This window comes from Apteryx rowi, unplaced genomic scaffold (genome assembly GCF_003343035.1).
Source record: "Apteryx rowi isolate R43461 unplaced genomic scaffold, aptRow1 scaffold_352, whole genome shotgun sequence".
Classification (NCBI taxonomy): domain Eukaryota; kingdom Metazoa; phylum Chordata; class Aves; order Apterygiformes; family Apterygidae; genus Apteryx; species Apteryx rowi.
The window spans coordinates 83223-102093 of NW_020449997.1; the positions used below are offsets into that span (position 1 = coordinate 83223).

General features: G+C 37.3%; 1 protein-coding gene across 2 annotated transcripts in view; it reads left to right on the forward strand.

The window, feature by feature from the left end:
• NOL4 (nucleolar protein 4) overlaps positions 1-18871 on the forward strand; it is an 82680-nt gene that overhangs the window by 19592 nt on the left and 44217 nt on the right. The window contains exons 2-3 of one of the 2 annotated variants that reach the window (XM_026072840.1): positions 14601-14780; positions 15523-15714. In XM_026072840.1, coding sequence (XP_025928625.1) covers positions 14601-14780; positions 15523-15714 — 372 coding nt within the window. The remainder of the gene's footprint in view (positions 1-14600; positions 14781-15522; positions 15715-18871) is intronic. The other variant, XM_026072841.1, reaches the window with a different exon arrangement.

Here is an 18871-nt window from a genome sequence, read left to right on the forward strand (position 1 = left end):
TAAAGCTACCCCTTTATGAGGCTCATAGAAATGAGTTGTATTTACATAGCAGACCCTGGATTTCCTGGGAGATAGTCCGTATACTGCGAGAATAAATCACACTCCTGTATTTTGTTTTTGCTTGTAACATTGTTGAAAGAGCTTACTGCATAGAAAAAATCAATAGTTTGGACCCATATCATTCCATTCATTTAAAATAGTGGTAGTAGAGTTGCAAAATTTCTTAACAAGACTGAAGAGGTCATATTTATCATAGAAAACAAATGTCTGTATACTTTTATTGTCTGTGTCATGTTACAATTTAATAATGGAAAACAAAGTTATTAATGTCTTATGCTGCATGTGAACAGATCTTTGTGTTCAAATAGAGCCCTGTTATATGGGTTTGCTGGCACACAGATTGCAGGCCCAGGGCCTACAAAAGGAAATGCTGTTATATTTGCTTTGTAGACTAGAAGATTAACAGATAGATTAACATATTGGAGTGGAAAGCAAAATATATGAAGTGGTATTATGAATGCTGAATTACAGATGAGTAAACGTTACTGCTTTTAAAATTCTAGCTTTGCAAAAATTGATGGTATATATATCTTTTAAAAATGCACCGATACGTATGTATTTCAGGAAAGCCTACTATCTGGGGAGCATTTTCTGAGTCATAAAGTTTTCATTTGGATTTTAGAAAATCTGCCTGTAATCCCTTTGCTACCGAATAAATACAGTGCAACTTTTTAGACTCCTTACAAATTCCTTCTGGTGAGCTGAATCATAGTTTCACTAAGGACTCTTAAATTTAGAGACTCTTGGCTACTGATGCCCAGTGTCTAATTAGATAACCAGCTGAGATGCTTTTTAGATGCACATCAGGGGATCTCAAACTCGTGTGTGCAAAAATCAGTAAAGCAAGGAGAACAGATGAGTTTTTGACTTTTATTTTACGTAGCTATCTTGGAATCCACAGAATTTGGACTGCACTCTAACCCTTGGCGCGCACACTGCTGATTTAATAGATCATAAGGAACCCATAAAGATACTGGGTTAAAAACTGTTGCCTTTTCCTTGGTATGTAGATCACAACGCAACTCCTTGCAGCTAAACTGGCTATAGGTATATGGGTGTCTTTTCAGCCCCACATGACCTTCTGCTCTAGAAAATCAACTCAAGCCATCCCTGATGCACCTCACTAGAAAAAAAGCAGGGTTTATGCAGGAAAGTGCTCAGAGTGCTGTGGGGATAGTGCATGTGCACCAGCTCATCACACTGAGCACGTGCAGTAAATCTGGCACTCAAAGAGAAAGACTGCATGAATAGTGCATGCACAGAGGAGACCATACTACTTAGGTTCAGTAAATCTAGTTACTCACTGGAGGAGGGGAGCGTGACTAAATCTGTCCTGCCTTTCAGTCTTTAAAATTAATTCCTGCTTACTGGTTTCCTGGTCTGTAGCCTGGCACCACAATACAGCAGAATTGCTGCCACCTCCAAAGAAGATGACGTGGGTGTTCACTTCTCATGAGTCCCTCACATTCTGTGCATCCTGGATTTGGATTTAGTAAAATGCAACAAATGAGGGCTATGTTTCCCATGTGTACTGTAACAGGATCTTGTAGTCTGTCAAGATCATAGCACTGCATGTATTGCACTTTGTTAGAACTCCATGAAAGAGGAGAGTGGGTGAGCTCATGGTGTAGGCCGTTGCACCATGAAAGGGGTGCCACTTTCTCAAACTAGACATATGGGTGACTTATTTTTACTTTTAAAAGTTTATTCTATTTTGTTTTCCTCTATGTTGTTTCAGTTTCATGCATTGAAGCTAAGGATAAAATAGTAGTCATATAACATAAGCAGGTAAACAGAGATGGACACAAACTCTTTTAAAGCTTTAGGCTGGTTCAGGTCTGGATCTGAACTTTTCAACTAATTCTCTTCACATGGTGAAGATTTAAGATAGGGTAAAATCCCTCTTCTCCTGAATTTAGGGGGAAAATTCTGGATAATTTGGCTTGGAGCAAGATGCAAATCAGTTCCAAAGGCTGGTCACTGCTCCATAGTCAGGCACTTGCTGAGTTGTGGCATCAATATGAGAAAATATTCTGACTGCTCTGCTTTATACCATTTTTCTGCTATCCTTCTAGAAGTTTTTCCTCCCAGATTTTTCCTCTACATCAAGCAAAGTTGGTTGGGATTGGTCTGTGGAGAAAGTTGAATTTTGCCAAATAGGATTTTCTAGTCTGCTAAGGGAATTCTCTGTTGCGGACTGGAAACAGAGTTGAGCCTTGTGCTCTGTTTCAGCAATCCAAAGTGAATGTATGTAACAAAATGGTGCCAGAATTTTCAACTCAAAATGTCTCCACCAATAGAAACAAAAATATTGTCTGTTGGTAGAAGCCCATAGTCACTTACAGTCGGGCCTATTAGATCATCTTGGAAACTCCTGTGCTGCGTGATGGCTGCACAGTTTCCTCTAACTGAGCTCTAAGTGTCAATGTGACAGAAACATCCTGCAGGCAACAAAGATTATGTGGCTACAAGAAAGCACAGAGAGTCCTGGAGTCAGGAGTCAAGTTCAGAAATGTTCTCCTGCACTGGACAAAAACTTTGTGCAATTTCCTTTCCAAAGCAGATGTTATGGGAGCTTATGCTTTGCCATGCTACCAGGCTATCAGGAGAAAGCAGGAGGATACCAACAGCACTGAAAATTTAACAGACTGTGCATAAAATCACAGTGCTCCCTTATATTCAGACTGCCCAAAAGTTCTTGCTCACTTTTCTATCAAATATATATATTCATGTTTGTGCAAATTAGAAGGTGCTGCAGCTATCTCAAGCAGGCAAAATTACAGACTACAGTGAGAGCTTCTGGTTGCTTAAGGGTTGTACCATGAAAGCTACAATGCAACAGAGATACTTAAGGATATTGATAGGGATTTAGGATGCTGCTGTGATCTCTCTAATTTTTCTGGAGTGTTCTTCAACACACTGTGTTGTTTGCTAGGACTAGTTCCCAGAATAGTTTGATCAGGAATTGGCTTTTGTTTTGGTAGCCATTTTAAATGTTTTTTATAATATTGCTCTCTATTTCCTACCCCAAAAATGACAGAATGTGTCTTTAGCAGGAGCACAGCTAGTGTGGCTCTAGGACTGAAAGGTTCTTTTGTCATTTCTGTTTGTCAGTGATCTTTTTGTATGAATGCTAAGGACACACTGGTCTGTAGACTAAAGGCTAGAGATTGCTTTTATGAAGAATTTTCTGATGTTATTCTTATGGTTATGGTCATGTGCTAAGCTCAAACAATAGATCTGTTGTACTCTAATGCAGTGTTTCTCCTGGACAGGTATGGTAAATAGAGAAAGGAGGGTCAAGTTACAAATATTTCTTATAAATCAGTCTAAAGATCTATTTGTATCAGATAAGTAGGGGAATAGGCAGCGATCTATTCTGTCTGCTTCAGCTGCTGACATCTCAGCTGCTCCCCCGTCACTCAGGGTATTGCAGACCTAGGACCAGCCCCCCCAGTTCAGGAGTACTGTCTTGATCTTTCCCCTCTTGATTTGTCTCAAGTTCAAAATCCCCTCATCTGGCCCTCAAGCATTAATTAAGGCAATTAATCTCTGCCTCCCAGGACTAGTTGCTAACACAGTCCAGCTGATTTTCCAACCAAGACATTTAAGAAAGCTTAGCAAAGGAAAAGTTTGCAGCTATAAACAGACAGAAACAAAGTACACGAAGGAAAGAAAGAGATAATCTTTCACTCTCCAGTTGTGTCCCATACTTCTCTCTGTAAGCAATGCACTCCTCTGTTGCATTTGCAACAGATTTGTGTAGCACCCCTGTTGCATTCCTAGCTTTCCCTGAAAGAGGTAAATCTTTAAGATGTCATCTGATGACCAAGATCAATTTGTAAAATGGCTGTTCAGTACTGAACAGATTATTTTGGGTTACATGCATTACCATTACCATTATCATTAACCAATTGGCTTTGTTTTTTGTGTGAGCCTGTCTCTCAATACGTTACTGTTACTGTCTTTTTTTTTTCTCCGATCTATACTTCTCGGGATGTAAATAATCGGTCAGACTCACATGATCAGAAGAGGAGTGACAGGACTGTCTCCTCTCACCTATTCTGGCATATGACTCTAGTGACTGAGCAACACAAGCTGAAGGAGAGGGAGCCTAAATTTATCTCAAATGATGGAGACAGGTGAGTTGGAGTTCTCTCCTCTGCTGCTTCCACCAGCTGTTTTTTAATCTCCTTCCTGAACATTTGTACTTTTGCCATGCTCAAACTGGAAAGGAGAAAAGTGGGAGAACCTTTGAAATACCATTGTATAGGAATGAAGTAGGAAGAGGAAATCAGCACAGAAGAGAGCTTACAATAAATTAGGAGAGAGCACACCAAGAAAGGTTCTTTTCATACCATTGCTAAACCTTGTTCTTTTCTTGTCCTGGTCATCAATTTTAGTTCCTTGTTATTTTATATTTTTGTTCTCTGCACTTTGTGCTTCTTAATCATATGAGTCAGGATAAAAATGCAATTCAAAAATACTGCTCCTCCTTCCTTATTGGAAAAGATAGGACCACAGTTCAGCATATAACTATCTGCATTTAATACATCCAGCGGCTGTCTGGTCCTAGGCAGACTTTACAGGGAGTAGCTGAGTTCCTGAACCTCAAATAGGAGTCTTCTGCCAAAGTCCTGGCAAGAAGGGAACAGAGACATCCTTGGTTTTCATTGCTATCTCTCTCCTTCTCTCTACCTAGCAAAAACAGATGCTCTTCTCTTGGTGCTGCCACTCTTGGGGCACACAAACCCTGCGGTGTTGACCTATTATTACCCCATGCATCTATCTCTGCAGTTACTTTCTTGAAGACTCTTGTTGAAATTTTGCACAACTCTGCCACTCACATGGCTTCTGTCTCCGTCTTTCCTGGGATACACAGAGACCAGGAAGCAGGATGAAAGTAAGTGTTAAAACCAACCAAACAAAAATTCTCATCTCCTGACTTCCTGATATAGCTTGAACTTTTTTACCTGTGAACATGTTTGCTCCTTGGGAATATTGCACCATAGATAGAAAGAGCTTGCTATGGAGGATTAGAAGGAAACTCTTATAGTAAAGCATAATAATAATAAGAAGAAGAAGGAGGTGGAGTAAAGGGATAGGTACAAAGTCTTTAGTTCCTTTGTGGTTGTAGTTCTCTTAACAAGGATTTCACCTGTAGCTGACAGTCCTAGTCAGAAGGGATGTTTTTCACAAATAAGCACTTAATTTCCCAGTGTAGATTCATGCTTCAGGACCTGAGAAAGTAATCTTATGTTTTAGGTTTGTAATTGAAAAAGAAAAATGGTTATTGAACCCTTTTGGTGTCAAAGCATAAATTTATGGTAAGATGGAGCAGAGAGAAAACTAAGGAGGGAGATAGGAGGGAAATAGCATGAGAGAAAAGAACCATGCCAGAAGAGCATGAAGCAAGAAGGACTCAAGGCATAATGAGCTCAAGGGAGAGAGAAAAGAACAAAAGATGTTAGGAGAAAGCAGCTTAGCTGAAAGATTGGTTTAAACTGAAATAAGGGACATGAACAGAAGGAATAGCAAAGGAGAAAGAAAGAAGAACAAAGATTGTGGCAACTTTCTAGTTCATTGTAAATGTTTGGCAAGGGGCCCATGACTAGACCAGTGAATTAGCTGTGGTTTCCCTAATATTGGCAGTGAGGGAGCAGATACTGCTACCTCCAGACTTTCCGGCAGCAATGCACTTAAGATGGAAACAGAGCATCCAGTTATGTCATTTTGTTTGATAAGAAACTCTGCTCTTCTGTATGATCACATTATCGCATTATTTCCCTGTATCCAGATATTCATCCTGTATGCAGATATTCCTAAGAAATTAGAATCCTAGAAATGAAACATTAAGCTTAGGAGTACTGAGCTACTTTTCAAGAAATTATTTCACTCCTATATCTCATTTCCTGTTTCTACTGACAATAACTTCATACTTAAGTTAGGCTTCAGAGTCCATGACTGCAGTTGTAGTACTCAGCAATTACTTTTGTTTTGAAACTGGCAGTGGTTTGGGATATTTTTTAATGCTAGTGGTAACACTGTTGACCAGCACGTGGGCTCTTTGAAGGATAGACTGGGTTTTGTAACAGGCTGTGCTGTTCCCACTTCAAAGAGTTCCTATGAACTGGGCTGCTCATTACACCATCCTTGACATGCTGGGTTATGTCTTACTCTTCTGTCAGATAAGAAGGGCACGTTGCAAAGGGAAGAGTGAGAGTCTTTAGGCTTGAATTGTTGTAATTGTCGTTGGAATATCCACTACTCTCTTCTCCATCTGAGTTGCCTCCTAAATGCTTTTTGCTTATGTCATTCTCAATTTAAATGGAAAGACAGGAAGCAAACAGCCTAGTGTTTTTACAAAATAGTTTGTAGCTCTTGGCACCTGATTTTCTAACAGTCTACCAGAGAACAATGGTTATGTTCGAATACTTATTGGTGGTCAAAAATGCTCACTAGCTGCCCGTAATGTCAACCTCTGTAGTCACTGAAGTACATTTCATCAGAATAGTGGGAACTGTAAAGTTTCTTGGCAAAAAGCCAAAACTTTACCAAAAGTTGGAAATGATGTTTTTCTAGTAAAATAGTTTTTGATCAATGCATTTAAACAAAAGCACAAGAGCTACATGGGGCACCTTTAGGCTCTTGGCTTCCCAAAGCTATGGTAGTATCTACAAAGTATGCTAATACTGTCCTTAGAAGAGCATTTTGAAGGTTACTTACATTTGATAATGAGATAGGATTCTTTTTTTTTAGTAAGGTAGGCTCTTGCAAGGATTATAATATCTACAGTCAGATCTTCTGGTTTGACTTTGGGTGTACTATAGGAAGTATTTAAAGTCTCTATTGGCTCCCGGTTTACAGAAAGCCAGAAGTTTGTGATGGAGCTTTCTTATGTGGCAAACCCTGCTTCACAAATTCACAGAAAGTCTGTCAGATCCTTTCAAAGCTTCAAAACAGCAGCGTATGATGCTGAAAATAGTTTAGGCTTTTATTTGAATCTGTCACTATTTAGCTTTAGCTTTTTAACTCCCACAGAGGATGTTGCATTTTTGCTAAAAACACAGCATGTATGTTGTTTGTGTAATATAACCAATTATTGTTACATAACTAGTTTTTTAATACCTGTTTGAAAGTGCCTAACTTCCTACATCAATGACAGGAGTTCCTGAAGTCTTTAATAAAACAACTTTATAAAACAAAAGCTATGAGAAGTAGGCAAGTCTCCTGCTCTGTTAAATCTGCTGTGCCCTGGTAGTCTTAACACTGGTGGGCTAGGCATGTTTTGACATTTCCATTCCATGCCTGGGAGAATATCCTAGTGCCAAGCAGCAGCAAAAGTTAGAGGAGGAACTAGAAAGAAGTTCCTTAAACTATCACCTCTAAACATCTTCTACCTGACTGAGAATTTTCAATTGCCTCTCTGTTTTAATTTTCTATTTAATTTCTGAGATTGCTTCTATGAGGGCAAAGTGATATAATTCAATAAAGTCAGTCAATACCAGTGGGATAGACCCAGGATAGAATATATTTTAGCTAAACAGAGAAAACATACCACAGGAAGATCTGTTTCAGAAGGTTTTCCAATTATCTCTTATCTTTCAATTATCCAGACTTCTATCTATCCAGATAAATCCTACTGGAATGAAAGTGCCTAGATAATTGAGAGTTTACTCTACTTATTGTTAATAAATGTGTCTCTTGTAAAAGGAATGTTGTCATAGGCAAACAGATAATATGATATAGGCTGGCTAATTACTGGGAAAGATCAAATACGTAGTCTTGGGAACAGTCACTATTTCTTTATTGACTAGTGTAAAAACACAGGGGCTGCAGAAAAGACCATGTCAAAGATAATTCATGAAAAAAAAACTTTTGTTACTTATTTCCTACTGTAAATAATTGAGTTGTCTTTCTGAACCTCACGTTAACACAGATAGAACAGAAAAGATCTTTTAATATTTCAGTGTAATATAAGTTTTATGATAAAATGTCCTATAGGATGTACTCAAAAACAATTTACATGTTAGATAACACTTCTATAGAGTCAAATCTGCAAAATCCTAGATTTCATCTTTCCATTCTTCCATTTAAAATGTTATAATACTCATGCTCCAAATAGAAGAAATTTTGCATGATGATGTCTTTCCATTATCAAGCTTGAAATTTTATGAAGAAGCTGAAATTGTGGTGTGTACACCACAGCTGTGGTATAACGGGGAGCAGAAGGGTCATAGTCAGATACAAAGATATGGGTAACATGAGCAAATGTATGACAAGTTTATAAAAATGAGGTTAATTGGATCCAGAAATAAATGGTGAGACACTGGAATTGTGTTTGAGACTTCAGAGTCTTTTCTGTAGTGAAAAAAAATGATGGGCAGTAAAGTTCCTCACACATGATAGTATGAAAGTTTAAAGAGGCCATGGAAAAAGGATAACAGCAGTAAAGTTTGGAAGAGAGGAAAGCATAGAGGTTAAATGAAGTTATGGACAAATGGCTTACTAATGAAAAATCACAGAGAGTTGGACTTCTATCTATAAAAACTGAAAGAGGAATGCTTAGGAAACCTTAGTTTCCCAGTTGTGACTGATACTTTAGTGTTTGAATTGAGGAGAAAAGAATAGGAATGTTTGAATTCATGGTTTCACCTCTTTTAGTAACAAAAAGGCATGTATGTCCTAGAGTTATTTATTGTTTTATGTTGTGTTATTTATATTATATATATGTTGTAGATTTTATATTAAAAAAAAGTATGCAAATTACATAAAATATGGAAAATTCACAATTTGCATAGCAAAATAAGTGACATTCTAAGAAATTAATATACAGATCAAATATTTTAAGAGGAAGATTTAGGATACAAGTTTTCCCTTAACCTTACAGGCTTGACTTTTTAATTGTGTTTATGTATAAAATAAAATGCATTATTCATACAGTCAGTTCACGAAAACTAATATGTTATACTTTCCTCAAAAGCCCTGTCATACATAGAATCTGTTAAAAATGGAAAACTGAAATAAATAATTAAAACCAAGTTCTAATTTAATTGACAGTTTTGGAAAAAAAAGTCTTCAAAACAATCAAACTGGATATCATAATAATATTTTGATCTGAATCATATGAATGATTTCTATGAAAACATATATACACAATTGCACATGGGAAAATATATGCAGAAAAGCACACCTAATTTGCAAGAGTAACTGCTGAAATTACAGAATTTGACATTTTCAGTGCTAGAGCGGGAAAGACTAAGGTATAGAAAGACAAGGAAGAAAAGATTGGAGGTATGACTGAGGGAACGACCAGAACTCTGTCCACTTTAGATTATGTTTTTATTTACTGATGAAAAATGGTGATGTAGTAACTCTTACACCTGTGGAGACAAATTTCTGAAAGAGAATTATGTATAGCCAGTACAGTGTTTTCATCTCTACCTACCCTTAAATATTGTTTCACAACTCCTTTCCTTTCCATACAGTATGGAAACCTGTGCTAATACCTGCCAGCTCTTCAAATTTCTAGATCTCTCTATGTCTACAAATCTCTTCACCTCACAGGAGTGCTGTGGTTTATGTAACCAATGAATGCCATGTAATGACTGAAATAATTATATGCTATCCAACTAAATGTAGAAAAATGAAGCCTGATTCAAAAAATTCATGTTAGGCTCTCTTCACAGAGCTTTTCCTTAAAAAGGCAGGTTTTATTTCCTTTCAGCATTTTTTAAAAATCACAAAGCCATGATTTTCCCAATTTTTGGTCATGACAAATAACCATCCTTAATGATTAGGTTTTTGATACTGAATAAGTTTTGGCCTACACAGCAACAACCTTCCCTGTACAGTCATTAAGGTAGTTAAGAGTAGCCAAGAGTCTCCTGCTGTCAGCTCCTGGGAAAAGCCTTGTGCAGTGAGTTCATGTGACATTATCCTGCCTATACAAATCATATCTGATGGTCATCCACCAATGTCTGAGCCACTGGAGGCGCTATGGTAGACTTTATTTTTGTTCATGTTTTATTCGTGCTCCTTTATTCTTGACAAAATGATTTCTGCTGGCAGCTGTGGGATTTCTGTGTTACTCTGTTGCATATATGGGGAATTCTTTAGGCTTACAAATAGGATGATATGCTCTTTCTGCTACAAGCATATTAGAAATCAGTCAAGCAATAAAGGAATAACTCCATAGAAAGACCTCAGATGGAATATCATTTGCAGTTTTGGGAGCTGCTCTTTAAAGAAGTTTTGGACCAAATAAAGAACATCCAGAGCAGACCAGTGAAAATGAACATGAATCTGGAAAACATGAGTTACAAAGAATGAACGAATTAATTGGGAAGAGAAGATTGAGTGTATGGGACATGATAACAGTCTTCAAGCATCTGAAAGATTCTAGTAAAGAGGGAAGAGAATTATCTCTTCTCCAGCTACACCTGTCCTCCATTGCCATACGTGGTAGAGAGATGAAAAAGAAACAGGCTTAATACAGTTTATGAAAGACTGAGGTAGGTGTTAAAAATATCCTAATAATTCTGAAGACAGTAAAACACTGGGATAGAGTGTCTGGGAGATGCATGGAATCTGCATCACTGGAAGTCTTTAAGATAAGAACAGATAAACAAAGGTCAGGAATGACCTTCTGATCTTGCCCTGTGGCAGGAGAATATGCTAGGAAACACTGTGATATCCTTTCAGGTCTTTTACTGTATGATTTCACACTTACCTAACTTCAGCTGACTTATTGTTGCCAACTCAAGAATTATTGGAAACACTTTGAAACACTTTTTTTTTTTTTTTTTTTTTTTTAATTTCCGAGCTTCTGGAACCACGTTGTTGGGCAAGAACCTTTGCTGTCATTTTTATAAAGCAGAAGCTTCTAGTGTTTATTATTGCAAGGGAAAGATTGGAACTTGGAACCTCCAGAAAAGAACAAAGACAAAATGAACAGAATTTATTGATTAATATTTCAATATTTTTAAGGCAACTTTGTAATCATCTGAATGTTTATGGAGAGGCAATACTCTTGGCCTAAGCCTCGGCCTCATTTGTTTGAGTAAGGCCTGAGTAAGTTTTTTTTTAATGTTGCTATCACTTTTGTTTTCCAATCCATATTTGTCAAGCACAAAAGTTTCACATGTGGAACATCTTGTGTCCAACAAATGCTTCAGCTCCATGATCACTTTAATCTTGCACTGCTGTCAAAAGAGATGTATGTGCTCCTCAGTGGTCACTCCTGCCTGTCAGCCCAAAGGTTTGGGCTTTCAGGTGGTGAATTGGAGCCAGGAACTTATCCTGCTGTTAAACAGACTGGCAAAACAGAGGAAAAAAAGTTTTGACAGGATCACTTTTCCCATCTAGTTCACTGCAGGACCAGAAAAATGTGTCTGTCAGCACAAGGGAAGGGATTGCACAGATGAGAATGAGTAGCTTCCTACCTGGCAAAGGTGGCAGCAGTCTTTTTAAAGGACAGTGCCAGCCTACAGTGATCAGCTGTCTATGGCATAAGACTCATAAATGGGGAATATGTCTTAAAGAAAAGTTGTCTTCCGCTATCATACTCCATGTTTGGTTAGCACTGAAACTGCTCACTGGAATGCCAAAAGAAAATGTTTACAAACTTTTGTGCCGCTGCAGTCAACACAAGTGAGAGAAAGTTAGTTTTTGCTATCACTCAGTATTCATCTGTGCAGAAATATAAAAAGTTAAAAATTTTATTCTGAACTGAGCTTTTGTAACTTCCCTCCTTACTATGCTGAACCAACACTAGAAAAAAATCCACCTTTCTTCCTGCTACTATAAACCGTCTTAAGCTGCCTGATAAATAAATATGGTCTCCTGCCATGCCACTTGCTCGGAGTATGCTGTTCTCCACATTTCATTTCAGGTGCCAAAGTTGTTATTAAAATAAATATTTTGGAGAAAATATTGGACAAGGCTGTCTGTATAATGCTTTCTTAAAAAATTAGTATCACAATTTTTAGAGAGATGTAGCTAATCCATTTTGGCCTAAATTTCTTTCCTTCACAGAAAGCAAATCTCAGTCCTGGTGCATAATTTATGATCTTGGCCTCCAGCCCAAACATCTGTACATGTTGAAATCAGTTTTGCATCTGCTTAACTTTATGCACATGAGTAGTCTAATTGTATTTTGTCTGATGAAATGACTCACGTGAAATCAAGTGTTTGCAGAACAAGGGTTCCAGACAGTAGAGTTCTGCAGGGCAGTAGGTCCCTCTTACTATAACTTTATATGGCACCTAATACAAGAAATGGCTTCTTGATTATCTAGGTGCCCTCCACATGCTCCCACAATACTATTGGAATTACAGCTGTAATACGGGGTGAAATGAAGAAGTGCGAAAGAACAAGTCTTGCAGTCTAGATCAGATCTTCTACTGCATAGCACTTGGACATAATTACAATAATGCTAACAGGTCATCCATTTCTACTCTAAAAATTTTGTTCTGGAAATCTCTTCAGGGTCAAGCGAAATCACCCTTCCTATTCCTTAATAACAGGCTAGCAGGCTGCTGCTGTTGGTCTGCTGGTGTTCATTGGACAGGTTACTATTGCTCATATACAATAAACTCTCTAATACGCTATAGCTGTTATCTCCTATCAGGATAGAACCATTTTTTTCCTGAACCTGATTACCCAATGGATTCAACACCTCCTGCAACCTCAGGTGTTACCTGAATTGGCAGCAATGTAGGTATTTGTCATCTGCACAGGGCACCATGGAAAGGAGCAGTTTGTCTTCCCTGCCTCAGTAGCTTTCCCAAGTCTCGTCTTTCCACCCCATTTCAGCTCTGCCATCCTGAGCCCTGGGGCAGTGGCAAAATTTCTTGCCTGCTACTGTGCAGTCATAGGCTATAGGAAGAGAAGAGGTGATGYTAAGCTTGCTGCTTGTTGAAGGTGTTTGTATCTGAGGGGTTGTTGTTTTGTTTTATTTTCATTATCCCTACAGCTACCATGAGGGTATGCAGTGGTCTAGGGAGTGAAGAGACTCTTAAGAAAGGTGGGGAGAGACTGCAAGATCTGATATTAGGAGCATTAAGGATTAAAAAGTGGAACTCACAGGATTTGTTCTGTGAGAACATGAAGCCTGGGGCAGATGGGCAAGAAAGGAAGGCTTTGAGTCTGCACGCTGCAAAGGCACGGCAAAGAACAGGACTGACTGCAAAGCTAATGGTGTACAGAGGACCAAGATAAGATGGAAATGAAAACAGAGAAAGAAAAAAGAATTTAGAATAAAAATATAAAGCAAGAAATATACCTTAAAATTGATTGGTTTTGTTTGCCTTTCCCTCCTACCTTACTGCCCAGCTAGATTCTGCTATTGGTGAAAACACCTCTGAAATAAAGATGTCTTTAGTGGGCTCAAAATGTAGATCAAGACACGTAATTTTACGCATATGTATTTGAAATATATTGTTGATTGAGGTTTTATGCTCCTGATTTTTTGTGACATTTAGACAGGAGGTACAGAAGAAAGTATGAAATTCATCATGTATACAATGTGCTTCGGCACAAGAGAAGAAAATTTTGGTATGTTACAGGATTAAAATACTATAGAATTTAAATTGTTCTCTGAATTACCTGAATGTGAGTTTGTTGGCTTTGATGGAGATACTCCATGGTACTTTTTTGTAGCTAGGGAAAATTTGATCTTAAAGTGTTAAGTCATGGAAGGGTTTTTATTGCTTTTTGAGATCTGCAGTTTGAAGTGTATGCAAAGGAACCAGATAACTGAAATCTTGATATTGCAAGGAARAATGAACAGTGTTGGCTCTTTCTGTAGCTGGCAACTTTTTAGGCAATACAAGTGGGTAGCAGTCTAATGAGATGGTCATCTGATTTATCCAGCAAACTAACTATTCTGCTCAGGAGAAAATTCAGAATGCTGATATGAGAAAAGAAAAATTATTTGCTATTCAATTTTCACTTTTATGATTCTCAGAGGAGCACTAATAATGTTAACAAACATATACATCTCTAATTCATTTTGGGTTTTTGTGAGTGGAAACTAGAATGTGACCATTACCATGTTTTGAATAACTTATTGCAGCTCTTGATAATGACTGATAATGACTGGATGAATATCAGCGTTTGTGTCTTAATTCTGCTTTGCCTTAAAATGTGTAATTTTTATTCCTTTGGAGTTTTGTGCAAATGCACTGCTCTTATTTACATCTTGACTAATGTAAAGTATTTGTAAGAAATTTCTGTCTGTAGTACTTAAACAGGGCTATATAACACATGTCTCATCTTAACTGTAATTATCATAGGAGTTTCATTTAGTAATTGGTTTATTGAATTTGCATCTGGTCATTTATTTAAAGCACTGAAATGAATAGTATCGTGAATTGTTCCCTCTCACAAGAATCATGAGCACTTTATGTTGGCTCTGGAGAGAGTAATATAAAGAATTTTTTAAAAAATCATGGAATTCTTTAAGTGTTTATAAAGTATGTGGAGACTGTATTTACATGGTCCATTTTTACAAATATATTCTTTTTCTCTATTTTCAGTCCCCTGCACATAGCTATTCAAGCTATGACTCTGGCAAGAATGAGAGTGTAGGCAGAGGTGCTGAAGATCTGTCTCTGAATCGAGGCGATGAGGATGAGGATGACCATGATGAACAGGAAGATCCTGAGAAGGTTAATGAATCAGATGGGGTAGAAGCTGAGCGACTGAAAGCTTTTAATGTAAGTCCTCTTACACTCATTGCCTTGTTTACCTCTACTACCTTCCTTTTATATTTTTATTTATGGATAAGTTGGACAATATTAGAGGCACGTTAATTTAATTTGCAGGATCTTTTAATTATTATTTTAAAACATATTAAACTCTTGCCAACAGACACCAGATTTACTGTGTTTTATTTAGAATTTTAAGGCAGAGTGCCATCTTTACCAGTGAGGAAARCAAAGCTTTGTTTTGTGTGTGTGTGCATGTGTGTGTATATATGTGTGTGCGTGCATGTTCACCCAGTGAATGCAAAGGGGCTGTAGCTAGTTTATCAGAAGACCATTCCAGTGGTCAGCTGTTTTCAATTGCTTTCCCAATGTATGTAATTATGCATGAAAACACAGGCAATTGTTCAAAGAAAGAAAAAGATTCAGTTCAATAAAATGATGTAGCAATCAGAACTTATTGTTAATAATGAAACTTAAGTGGTGCCTATTTTCACAATCTGTTCTGGTTTATCTCACAAGTTCTGTATCCTATAGACTATTCTTTTCTTGTCTTTTTTTTTAATCAGTCCTCCCTCTCCCCTCCCAAAAATAATCCTTTAAAGAATTGTTTGCTTAATATTTCTGGCTTCCCATTACAAAGCTCTTCAGTGGATAGAAAAAGTGTCTTCCTCTCAGTAATCAAGACAGGAAGCTAGGAAGAGAAGAGAGCAGCCCTCCAAACCCGTCTCCTCTGTCTCCCTCTTGCCAACAGATGTTTGTCAGGCTGTTTGTAGATGAAAACTTGGACCGAATGGTCCCAATCTCTAAGCAGCCCAAAGAAAAGATCCAGGCTATCATTGACTCATGCAGGCGACAATTCCCTGAGTATCAAGAGCGTGCCAGAAAACGCATACGTACTTACCTCAAGTCCTGCAGGCGGATGAAAAGAAGTGGTTTTGAGATGGTGAGTTTTGATTTAAAACCCAGCCCTAGTTTCCATCAAAACCCCATATGTAAATCCATGGCACTATTTTGTTTTCATCTTAGTGTCTTTTTTTTGTTTGTTTGTTTGTTTGTTTTGGTAATATGAGGTCAGAGGTTTCTTTTTTCTTCCTTCATTCTTCCTGAATTTATTCCCTTTGTTCACTGGTTTAAAAATGCTTTGAGATGCTATAGTTCACGAGATAAACTAGTATGAATCCAAAGGAAAAGAAGAATAAAGCATGAGGAAAGAAACTAATTTAAGGCATATGTAGCGATATATTTTCTTCTTTAGGTTATGGTTAGAGAAGATTTTTGCCTGGCAAAGTCTTGCAGTAAGATAGATTTTTCTTTAAAATTCTTCTGCTAACTGGCTTTCTGTGAGCTCTGTATAAAGTAGATCCCATTAGGGAAGTGCTAGACCCAAGCAAATGGCCAGTGTAGAAACATTTCATTAGCAATAGTTTAAGGTTTTGATTGTTTTCTTGCATATTTTAGTCTATTAACAATCAGTAAAAGTTATCCTTTTGAAATCTTGTTGGTTTAATGTGTTTTGCACATCTACATAGGGCTTTAAAACATCAGTACCTTCAAGTTTACATTTCTACCATCCCAATGGATTGTTAACTGTAATTGAACCAAAGACCATGAAAACTATATTGGTATACAAATGGCAGTGTTTTCAGACATTAATATTTTAATATGACCCAATAGCCCAAGAGTGTGTAAAGAATACCTGTTCACACAGACTGGCAACTTAAGAATCTCTAAATAACTTTTATATTTCCAAAACCCAGGAAAATCACAGGAAACTAAGTAGCAACTTATATTATGTTTGATGTATCATATCTATCTCTCTAGTCTTTAGATGACAATAAAATCACCTCATCATTACAAATAGACGTCATTTAGTGATTAAACATACCATTTTTATTTTAACAAATCATCTGCAAATCCATTGATTACATAAAAAAAATTATTGGGGATGACTGAATTTTACTGTTTCTCTCCCTCTCTCTCTCTGTGTTTCCTGCAGTTTCTACAGGATATTTATGAAGTCCATATGTTGGTTTTAAGATGTTAGTTGACAGTTGTAAGAGCAAAATATCAGGCTTATCTGTAGAGTAAGACTACTATCAGATAACACAAAAAGCAGAGACAGAAGCTAAATTTTTGTGTGTGTTCATGAACCTAACTGACTGCATGGTTTTATTATTTGAAGCGTGGGTTAATGCTGTTTCTGAACAATGGAAACATAGATGAAAAGAGACAGGTAGAATAAAGGACATCTGTACGGATAAAAGTGCCAAAGATTGACTGGTGGTGTACATGTCAGATTGTATAGCCTTCCAAAGCAAAAGCAGAAAAACCAGAAAGTCAATATTTTCAGTAAGTAGCATTAAGTTACATCTACTCACTCTGGCTGAAAATAAGTAAGCAACGTCAAGTTCAGCCATCACTGTGCCAAATATTTTTATTTTGCTGTACTTTCATTGAAAATACTTACACAATTAGCCAATGCTAGCAGATCTCCTCACTGTTCCAATTTATGGCCTCATTATTGTCATTATTCACACTGGTGAGCACTTATGTAAACTGGCTCGTTTTTGTCATCTGAAAGACTTGCACAACTGCTTTTCAGTATAAATAAGGGGCTTACAGCCTGACCTGTAACAGCTAGGTTGGCTTGACTTCAGCAGATTATTCACATATTCATTTGAATAAAGGTTGCAGGATCAAATTTATTCCTGCAGGGGAAAAGGCACAAAGATTACCAGGAATGTGATTCAAATAGGCAATTTTTGTAGTTCAGAAATATTCTCTGCTTTTATAATGTTCCATTACAGTTTATGGTGGGATTTATTGCTTTTTAAGCAAAAAATTGCTCACCAAAATATTGACTTTGCTGACCATGAATGAAAGTGACAGGGCATTGGCTCTCCTGCCAAAGACTGCAGCCCTCATGGGCAGGAGGGAAATGTGTCCTGCTTCCCTGCTCGCAGGTGGGAGCATGAGCCAAAGACTATCCAAAGCACCTGGAAGAGCTCCCATTCACTTTCTGAGAGAATAAGTGGTGTTCTGTCTTTATGACCTGAATTCAGGTAATTCTGAAATGGAACACATACCCATTTGTTCTTTTTAATTATGTTCTGATTTCTGAATTACTTTATCAGTACCTCGTGATTATAAACAGTTTTTAAAAGTGCTACCTTGGACAGAGGCACTTGACTGTATGATTACTTTAATGTGCTTACCATTTTGATGGTGGAAAAGAATCACTTTGGATAATAACACTTGTTCAAAACAATCATGAGAGGACATGTTGGTGTTGATTTGAATCAGGTGCTACCCTCAAATACAGCAAAACAAGATAATGATTTCCTCAGGAACGATAGCGCTACCATTGTTATATTAAATAGGATGTCAGATAATAATATCCACAGGAGATGCCTTTACTATAGATATATTGAACATAACTTTTTCATTTTGTTCAGAGCAAGAATGCTGCATTTTGAGCATTTGAGTTTCAAGAGAAAAGAGAATAATCTCTTATGTGGCATATGAAAATTCAGACTATGTGTGGAACAGTGCAGCTATCTTACAGCATCACGTTGTAAAGTTAAGAGAAAATGTAAACACTGAGTTTAATTAGTGTGAGACTACATGGTAAAGTTGAAAAGCATGCCTGAAGCCTGCTTCTGTCAGTTATTTGCCATCTGTAAACCAGATGACACTTGTTGCTGTTTAGCAGGCTAGTTGTAGCTCTGAGGCAGTAGTAAAGTTTCAGGTTCCCAAGTGTTCATATTGTTAGTTAATGTGTTTCTTAGTATTAATATCCTGTTTTTAAGAGACTGCTTATAGATAGTTATCTTGGTTCTACTTATGACAGCTGGCAGTCCGGGGACTCCAAGGCAGCTGGCATAGCTTCTTGTTACAAATATTCCTTCGAGAAGTCCCCTTTCTGCATTGGGAAAGTTTTACTCATTTGATTATTCAGCTTGTGATTGTGCTGCTTTCATTTTGCTTCTGACACAAGCATATCCCTTAACAAGGCAATGTCAAAGTTTTTCTCATCAATTGTAAAAATGTTTTTTTTCCTCCCATTTTCTCTTGCTTATAGTCTGTTTGAGAACTTTCTC